Consider the following 9,923-nt stretch of genomic DNA (forward strand, 5'->3'; position numbering starts at 1 on the left):
TATCTATGCAGTTGCCAGAGGCAACCAAGACAACATTCAGAAACATCTTTAATTGCGTACTTAAGTCTCTGATAACAAAAGTTTACGTAAAACCCCTAAATTGTGAATTAATGTCACTACAGCATACCGATTTCCATCGTTTCTGTTGTAACAACGTACACTGAGCTTGTCAAATATGAAATGCTATTGCTAGCATCTGGTATTTTGAAATGATGTTTTCTTTTATCACATTGTTTGTTGCCGTTTTACGATACTGGTCCCTAGTTGGATGACTTGCTGGCTACCATAATTAAAATGTGTAACATACATGACCATCACATGGCATTGCATTGTTGAACTTATTTCACATCACCGATGACGACGTTTTCGGTATTATTGATATTTTCGAGGTAGTTTAAATCTGTTTCTCAAAGTTTAAATCTGTTACTCAAAATCCATTGCACTTCCAAAATATGTAAATATATTTCATTTCTGTGAATGTAAATTATTAGAGACGATGGTTATGAAACTTTGCTTCAACCACTAAAATCAGTTCATGATGACCGTACATCATTCTGAAGAGCGCCCTCGCGATAACTGATGTATTCTTCATACGTGGGTGGAGGGGTTACATTGCTGATGTTATCCGCTTCGAACGCTGGGTTCAAAAAGGTGACGCTATATAGGAGATAATTACAAAAACGTTACTTGGCTTGTATTGTAACATTTGACAGTCATTGATTCTAGCATATTCACTGATGCGCGACCCCCATATTCTTAAAGATATTCTCAAACGTTAACCCACCTTTCGCATGGAAAGTCACACATTGTTTCACATAGGCCTATTACTTGACAAATCATGAATGACTTATGTGAGTCTCTGGAGGATTTCATCAGTTGGCAGATAGCAACGGAAACACGTAGATGTGTAGATTATGTAACAATGCTTGTCTGAAATCGAAAGTTTAAGGAGCAAATTTTGACATGTTACTGTATGAACAAACAATACCAACTTGAAACACGTCACTAGAAAAAAGCCGCAAATTGTGTATTGTCTTTTAAGCATCAGTTTCACTGTTGTCGGTATTATGCCACTCTCATTGGTTCACTCTATGTTACTGTCAATGTTGTAAAGAACATTAAGAGTATCATCATCATGATCATCATCATCATCATCAGCGACGGCGGTAGTGATGTTACACTTTGTTTGCAAATTTGTATCAAACGTAAAGTGAAGGGTCCGGGACAGTTTTGTAAGATCAGTGAACTCTCAAGTGTAGCAATTCATTAGTGAAAAACTTGGTCTTAAATGGAAGCGGTTATGTTCCGTTTTAAGTGTGTTAAGTCGAACTCTCATATATGCATCTACATGTAGGCCTACATTCCTATATTCTCGCGGTCTTACATGATGGCGACACGTACCCTTCTGGCCCGCTGCCAGATCTACTCGTATGCCTTTCCAAATAATGTGTATGTCACAAATCACGTATACAATAAAAATAAGTAGCAATAGGCTTTGTTGCAATACCTACCAGTTATCGTAACTAGGCGGAAGATCTTGTTCATTTTCTGGGCCAGCTTCCAGATTTTGGACGTCCATTGTCAAGTCTGTTTGATTGGCATTTCTGTTTACACCAGCCATGTTTTTAGGTGTCGGACAGGGAAGGACAAATAAGAAATAAGGGGAGGTTACCAATACAATGCCGAGGATATATGCCAAATATCTGACGTCATTAGCTATGACTATGACAAATACACACAGACATATTATTATCAACAGCATTCCAAATCTGGGACAAAGGAGTAAAAAACACAGAGTTATGTTCCCTTCTTCGTGTGCACACCTCTCATACCATTCAGGAGTTTCGCATGAAGGGTTAGTATTGGTAGTGTCATTTGTCTCAACGGCATTCTCTGCTGGAGATTGGCTAGAGTCTCCATTCAAATTACTTTCATTGACTTCTTCCAGAATCTCAAGAGTTGTATCGTCATTGCGTATCGTCTGGGAGCTTGATTCTTCTATGTTCACTTCTACATCCTGTACATCGTGAACTGAAGAGTCGTTTGTACAGTGGAAGTTTCTATCTGGCGTTGAATCTTCCATTTTGTTTACACCGTGGATGGTTTAGAGTCTGCTGTTTGTGCTTACACACCAGATATTGACTTGTACCACACAAACTTGAAGTGAATGTGACAATATCGCTGAAGACAGTCTTGTAACAGCTATGTAAAGCTGACCATCGTATTGATAACAACTATTGGGTTATACGTTCCGTGAGAAAGTCACTAGTTCTTCGATGCAAATAAACACTCCCCTCGATAGGTCGAAAAGCATAGCAAAGCTGACACGATGTATAGAGGGCTAAAGACACGACCCTTACCCTTTATGAAGTACTTATTAACACACAGTTTGTATGGATAATTAAAAATGTCCCAGATGAGTGATTAAATGACACTAAAATTCAAGGCAAATATACTCTTGATCTCCCCAGATTGGAAAATTCGATTTGCGGCCATTTAGCGATGGGAGCAATCCAAGTCTCCTTGTATTTTAAAATGACAAGTGTACAGGATGAGTTAGTATTTGCACGTTATCTTGGTTTGATGGTACCATGCCCTGTGCAGGTCCAGCAAATCAAATGATCATCAGTTTGATAACGATATGAACATTCCAAATTGCATGATGACCAAACGCTTTGACTGAGTGCTTGCCAGAGTGAGTTGCGACTTATTACCTCCGATTATGATGTCAAACTACATTCTAAAATCTTCATTCTACAACGTTCTCCACGTGTATAAGTTATTAGGGTCATTGACATACGGTGAGATATGAGAAGACGAATATGAAATGTAATTTATGAATTAGAAATGCGTCTTGTAAAGATGCCTAGAAACTGAAGAAAACCATTTTCGAAGACAAAAATTAAATAATTCGAGTTGTAACAGGTTTTTCATGGCAAGCTTTTGCAGACTTCGTTGAACATCACACATTGGTTCATGGTTATTTTACATGTATTTACGACATGCTGACTAAGAACAATTAATCAATTCTCTAAGTTGGTTGTAAAGGCCAACTTAATGGGATGGCATATCGTCTTACACAAATGATCAAATCAAATCTGAGCTGACGTTCGATAAGCAACCAATGACAAAGGACGGCAATATGACTTTAAATTCTGATATTTTAAATATGAGAAGATGTTAGGCATGACATAAAACTTGACAAGACTGAAGAAGATGAGACAAACGTAAACCGGACAATATTCCGAACTAACATAAGGAGGTCAACTTGATTTAGTGGTTAATTGTAGTAGTAGCTCCCTGAGGAACTCCTTATTGTCTTTAAAATAAAAGCTTTCTTCAGCTGCACCTAAACATATTGGGCGACAATTTATACAGACTTTATAATAACTTTCGATTCAAGAGCTTAGCACTGAGACAACGACGGAGAAACACAGTCAAATAGAGACAGACAGACCTACAGACAGAGGCACACAGACAAATACAAATTAAAGCGACACACAGAATACACAGAAAGACTATCTTCACTACGTAAAAAGGCGAAAACAGAGACAGTCGGTTTACAATCTAGCTCAATAGACTGCAGTGTGGGTCATGTACTTCTTTTTAATTGCATTTGTGAGAGTAACATCGAAAAATGTGAGACATTGCAACGTTGCCGATAAAGGAATGAATATCATAATACTTTAAATATTTGGTTTTCTAAAAAAATCGTATACTTTTTGCGTAAGGCAAAGATAAAGGCATAAGATCTGAGCGAAAATTAATTTTTTTTCTCTTCCATTTCTTTTTGTTTTGTTGTGTTGAGACATGTTGTAGTGTGGAAAGCGACAGCATTGCTCTGAACATTCCTTACATAACTTTACAAAGTATGTACTTTTATATGTAAAATATTAAATCATCGCGGGGTCAAGATTTTTCAGCCTTACATAACTTTACAAAATAAGTATTTTTATGTCAACATTAAATCATTGTGGTATCAAGATGTTTCTGTCTTACCATTGCAAAATATATCTTTTTATGTAAAATGTTAAATCATCATGGTGTCAAGATTTTTCTTACTTTTCTGACTTTTTTTCTGACAAATAAGAGTGAAATACTTTACGATGGTATAAAAGCACCGATTGAACAATGTCTGAAAGCAGTAACAATTTCAAATGATTTCAATTTTTGGCATGTAAATGATCTCATTGCCATAATAGACATCGGAAGGCACTTACATTATAAACTAACGAATCGAAATTGCATTGTAATATTCATACTCCCACCTTCCCCACCATGAGGACCGTCCCCTTTGAAATAAAATGTTTGTCCCTTGGCAATCACTTCACGCATTTTGCAACTCTTTCCTTCAAGTTTGTATCGGCATACAACTTAAAAAACCACCCTTCACTTGGATCAGTGCAGCCTTGGGCGTCCGATCATTCGATTCACGACTCAATTTTTAAGCAACTGGGTTCTCAGGACTCCTTTTCTTAGGTTATCTTGTTCGACTTTGATATCAACTTAAACGCCACAACCTCTGAACATCTCGCCGAATACTTGGATAAAACCATTCTATTACCAAGACGTGGTCGCAAAGTACACAGTCCTTGGGGTTTCTTCATTCTGAAATCAGATAATTTAAAACGATATGTGTTAGCACTTTCATTCTTATTACATCAATAACTCACAAATCAGACGTTTGTGTACGATGCAAAACTTGAAATTCAAAACTGACTCTATCATCTGAGTTGGTTTTGTTATGCTATCTTACTTTTGGTATTAAAATGCTTCCCCAAAGCTTTCAGGAAACGGATGTCTTAAAAAACCCAAGTTTTAATAGTGCTGACTTTGTTCTGCTTTTATTGTTACAATTGACCCGCTCTAATAAATTAATGCTATCTATTCTAAACCAGTTACAAAAATGCATTATCATCGCTTTGATTGCATTTGTATATCAAGAACTTTACCGCACTTATGATAATTCACTTTTGTCCCGTGGATTATCAAAACAGCGACGAGGAGTTTCATTATGCCATAAGACGATAAGAATGTCCCGACTAACCCGTAGCTATAATGACTGAACGCCCCCTAATCTGATAAAAACAATTGCCTTTTATATGTAAACATTTTGTAGCAATAATCGATGCAAACTTAAAACAAATGAAGATGTATTCATTTGACAACACAACAGAGTGGTAGTAAAACTAGTAAATACGATAGTCGTTAGACATACAAATGAACAAGTAACTGTGAGAAGCGTCAAAATAACGACGCGGCTTTTTCACAATACGAGATGTGCTGTTTTGCTTTCTTGAACGAAATCTAACTCCATGGGAAAAAAACATTTATGACCCTGTTTTTAAATACAATCAGATATTGAAACAGCTTGGGGATTTGCCAATTTCTCGAACTTTCAAGGTGAATGGTTGCCGTGGTCGATTTCAAAACAAAACTGTCTTTTTTGAGACCGGAAGATGTTTATTTAGATCTGACAATAGTTGGACCAGAATGACTGTGCAGGCAAACTGTATTTGGATATTCTATCTATTTTTAGAAAATACCTGTCATGCTCACGCGGGCTCACGATGGAAATAAACCTAGCATGTATGTATACATGGAGCTAGGTCACAGTTCAAGGTATACATGACATTACAATCACGAAATCAACAAAACCGCATGTCCCTTTGAAAGGCTTCCTGTTATGATCATTCGTATGGTGCGTGGTGGAACCGCTGTACAGAAATAGGAGAATGGGAATTTTCCCTTTTGACATTGTTTTGGTCACGGGACTGAGATCATTTATGACTTGAAGTCTTGCCAAATAAAATGTTTATGTATTATATGTAGATTTACTACTCTGACTTCACGAAGCCAATTTATACAGTTCTGTTTAATTTCAATCTACCAGCTTTAGAAATAAATGAATCAAATATCACATAGTGTATTACACTTACTTGGATTTAGAACACCTTTATCAATTTTCAACCATATATAGGAGCTATATGAACTTTCCGCATCATTTTCCATGATTGTAGATGATTTATTATTACTGTCAACGTTTCCCAACAGTTCTACTTTCGCATCGTTCGGGGAGACAAATGCTACTTTTGTTCTTAGCTTTTCAACATCATGCAATCTAGTGATGGAGATTCTCCTCATACCGCGAAACAGAAAACCTGACACCACGATGAAGACAAGTCCGATGATAATGATGACGGGTCCAAACCCTTCTATTTGGACATTTGAGCGTTTCCCAGATACACCAAGTGGTGTGACGATAGCTCCGTTCACGATGAGTAAAGCCCCAAACACCATGATGATGACACCTCCCCATTTGTAACGGTTACGTTCTTGTTCGTCCTGAACACCTACAGAACTGTCTGTTCTTCCGAAACTTGAAGAATCTTGCCAATAGTGCATCCGCCGTCTCGTCATTAATCGTTTTTTGCAGTAGAAGACTGACGACAATGTCAAACAAACCATCCCAAGGGTCAGAAATAGAGGTCCAAATATTTTAAATGGGTAATAATACAGGTAAGCAGAGCTGACGAATCCCAAAGGTGTCAAAACAGCTCCATTCAGCCACAACATCAATCCAAAACATAATGTTGATATTGAGTAACATTTATAATTGTCAATGTGCGATTTCGTTGGAACATAGACTGGTTTGATTTCAGACTCGTCATTATCTATCTTCATGTCAACAGAGTTGAAATGGCGTTGCGTTTTATCATCCGTGACTTCGTTACCTTCATTGTCCTGGGGAATTTGATTGAGCCACTTTTTGACGTAGCTAAGTTTCTGTTTCTCCATTTTCACCATGCCCACTCAAAAAATCCCACCCAGATATCAACAACAGGCCCTGTGGATATGAGAGTGCCCTGAAATCAAAGAGGAACAGTTAATCCGTTATTTGTTTCCTTCAGACTTCGGTACAAATGGTGACACCAATGAGATTTTAAAGAGACATCGTTTTTAATTTTATCTCAAGGTAAAAACTTAAAACGTCTTCACTTGAAATTGGAAGGATTTGCAGCATTAAATTAGAATATTTTATTTATCTTAACATATCCGGCCTTTAAAAAAAATAAAAACAATTCGAATAGTCAATAGCATATCACAATAATAAATCTAATTCGTTAGATTCGCACTGTGTTTCGTCTTCACTATGTTGTTAATCTTGATACACTCTACACCATTGGTCTTGATAACACATACGAAACTGCAGGAAACTACGTACACATTGCCTACATGCGGGTGCCTTTGTAGTCAAAACGATTTCAAAAGAGGAATCATTGATACTAAGCTTCAGAATTCTTAACATTCCTTTCAGGCTGACAACAAAGTCCACGCTATGTTTAATACGACTGCGTATACAAATCGAAACGATAGAAAGAACGGTTGACCAGTCCCGATTCTTCTGTTGGTTAATTGTTTACAAGCGCTGTAAAATGGTGGATTACCACGGGTACACTACTTACGGTGTATTCCAATGCGGGCTACAAGTTTTGACGTCGTCCCTTATGAATTGACACCGGTTAACGTTGATCAGGTTGATGTCGTCCCTGACGAATTGACGCCGGTTACGTTGAAATTAACAGAAGATTTCGTGAATTAGGCGTAGACAACAACACAACGTTGTTGTGGTGGCTCTTTGATCTCCTCTCCGGTCAAAACGAATCGCATGTAGTGTGTGCAGCCAAAAATGTTGCTTGTGTTATTAAACCGCCCACGTAAACGAACGATCACACACAGCACTTGTGATCCACCCTTTCCATTCACCCGCCAAACGCATGTAAATCTCGCGTAGTCTACGTTAATCGTCACACGATATGATGCTATGCATGATATGGCTATAACAACATACATATGTTTTCACTTCAGCTATTGGTCAACGCTGACAGGTCATCTGGCACAGTCACGACGACTGGTAGGATGACGTCATCACTCTCACAAGTGATGTATTCATTGATTTCAGTATTGGTTGTCGATACACAGTCGAGTATGTTGATTTTACTCCAGCTACTATGACAGTGAAGTTGATGACACTATGACCATCGCCAATCAGTGCACAAATTGTGATGGAATGCAAGGACTTTCTCTTAACATTACCATATCCAGGGACTTTGAAATACCCTGAACTTAAGCAGTCGGGTAGGTATGTGTAATGGATGTCAGTCGAATAAACACACAGAATGCAAGTGAATAGAATGAAGTCATCGAAAAGGGAAATGAGATTTGCTGCATACTGGCATGGTACGCTTTGTATGGAACACCGTAGCTGCCATATATGCATAGTGTTTGTCTGTTGTCGAAGGTAGGCCAGCAATCTCATAGCACAACACAACACAAAAACAGTTACGGCAGCTTGCCATCTAAAATAATATTAAAACCAATTTGCTTCATTCTTAAAGAGATAATACAACAGTCAAGATTGCATTACTTGGAAGTAAATGTGTCAACGAGTCTGAATTATCAGATAGAGATCTCAAAGTGAGGCCTCGTTCAAGTTTAATTTTGAGGTCAGGGTTTGTTTTTATTTACTAAACATATCACTGTGAACACAAAAACGTTTGTGTAAACAAACAAAAATTTAGTCGGGATAGATATTTTGCTTTATAGCGAACTCTCAGCGATTCATGTTCTACCATTTCAAGTGAACGGAACACAGCGGTAATGTTTAATCACAGTGAAAACACATCCCAAAATACCAAGCTATACAAAGAGAGAAGTTGACTTCTGCCGACCCATTTTCATATGTAATAGGTCAACAATTTGAACAGTGCGTGGGCGATGACAAACTACAGAATGCATCGGTATTTGCAAGCTCCTCGATCAGTATAAGTGAGTTCACTTGTGCTGATAACAATTCCAATGATGCAATGATATGATATAACAATTATTGTTAGGTTCTGTTTGTAGTAATGACAAATGATAGAATCGAGTGGAACTAGTTGATTTTGCCAGTGATGGATGTGAAAAACTTTCCTTTAAATTGGGTATGGAAAAACTTCATCAGCTCTGTTGATAGTTATAAACGGTGGCATTCAGTTGTTGGTACATGTACCGTACTAGCATCTCCCACGATGTGTCATAATACTTGTATCGGTCTTTCACATGGAAACCAAACTGTGTTTATTGAAATTCAAAAACATTTATCACAGGCTGACTCAAGTCCTTAGTTCACCCACTCACTTGAGCTTTGAATATCCTAAAGATACTCATTTAATTAGAGAGATTTATCAGTCACAAATCGTTTAAGTGGTGCAGTGAACCACAGGTAGGTTAATCACCGAAAAAAAGCATGTCAGCGTGGCACCAGGTCATAGTTACGGAGCGTAACACCCTCCGAAACCAGGTGTAGTGCAGTTCTCTAATCTTACTGTAGGCTCGTAGTTGCAAATATTATTAGACGGGCAACTGAAGTACAGCAGTTTTCGAATGAACCGTATCTACAACGCCTATATGATACAGACCGGATACATGTGCCGATAAAGTGCGATATATATCATTAATCATAGATAATCTTTTCCCTACTGTCTTGTATTTTGATATGGTAACGGCGAACTTAAAGGTAGAATGCAGCTTGGGAACAGACATTCGGACTATCAAACTTTTACAATTCTTCACTGATCTACTAGCTGTTGGGACTCATTTTAAAGCTCTTGGTGTAGGAAAAATTTTCACCTTCTTAGTTTTTCGAAATCGATAATTTTATTTTGTCTTCGTAGAGTTCACACAGGGATGGCGGCCATTTTGATTGTCAAGTATCTGTAAATCTTGGGTAATTTGTTTCTCTAGTACCAAAATTGGCACGGCGACCCCTGATTTTTACTCGTGATTTTGAAAGAAGATGTTTGAAAGATTCCTTGAGGGAAGATTGAGCAAAAAAAATTAAGTCTTCCATTTTCGAGGCGCATACTAATTAAGTATTATTC

General features: G+C 37.7%; 1 protein-coding gene and 1 long non-coding RNA gene across 2 annotated transcripts; both read right to left on the minus strand.

The window, feature by feature from the left end:
- Positions 1 to 2,285, minus strand: LOC139152406 (uncharacterized). Its single transcript, XM_070725530.1, has 2 exons — positions 1,512 to 2,285; positions 1 to 657 (listed from the first exon to the last, which is right to left on the minus strand). Exons 1-2 carry the CDS (start codon positions 2,081 to 2,083, stop codon positions 534 to 536), a joined length of 696 nt encoding a protein of 231 aa, XP_070581631.1. The 5' UTR covers positions 2,084 to 2,285; the 3' UTR covers positions 1 to 533.
- A 1,303-nt stretch (positions 2,286 to 3,588) lies between these two features.
- Positions 3,589 to 8,020, minus strand: LOC139152055 (uncharacterized). The gene is made up of 3 exons (XR_011556541.1): positions 7,467 to 8,020; positions 5,940 to 6,866; positions 3,589 to 4,608 (listed from the first exon to the last, which is right to left on the minus strand). It is a non-coding gene; the product is annotated as an uncharacterized lncRNA (long non-coding RNA).
- Positions 8,021 to 9,923: the final 1,903 nt, after the last annotated feature.

Source organism: Ptychodera flava, chromosome 15 (genome assembly GCF_041260155.1).
Source record: "Ptychodera flava strain L36383 chromosome 15, AS_Pfla_20210202, whole genome shotgun sequence".
Lineage (NCBI taxonomy): Eukaryota > Metazoa > Hemichordata > Enteropneusta > Ptychoderidae > Ptychodera > Ptychodera flava.

Excerpts from the sequence above, each read along its gene's own strand:
- LOC139152406 (XM_070725530.1), bottom strand. The coding sequence starts at position 2,083 with ATGGAAGATTCAACGCCAGATAGAAACTTCCACTGTACAAACGACTCT. Across the intron at positions 658-1,511 it reads CCGCCTAGTTACGATAACTG|CGTCACCTTTTTGAACCCAG; the intron begins GTAGGTATTGCA and ends TCTCCTATATAG.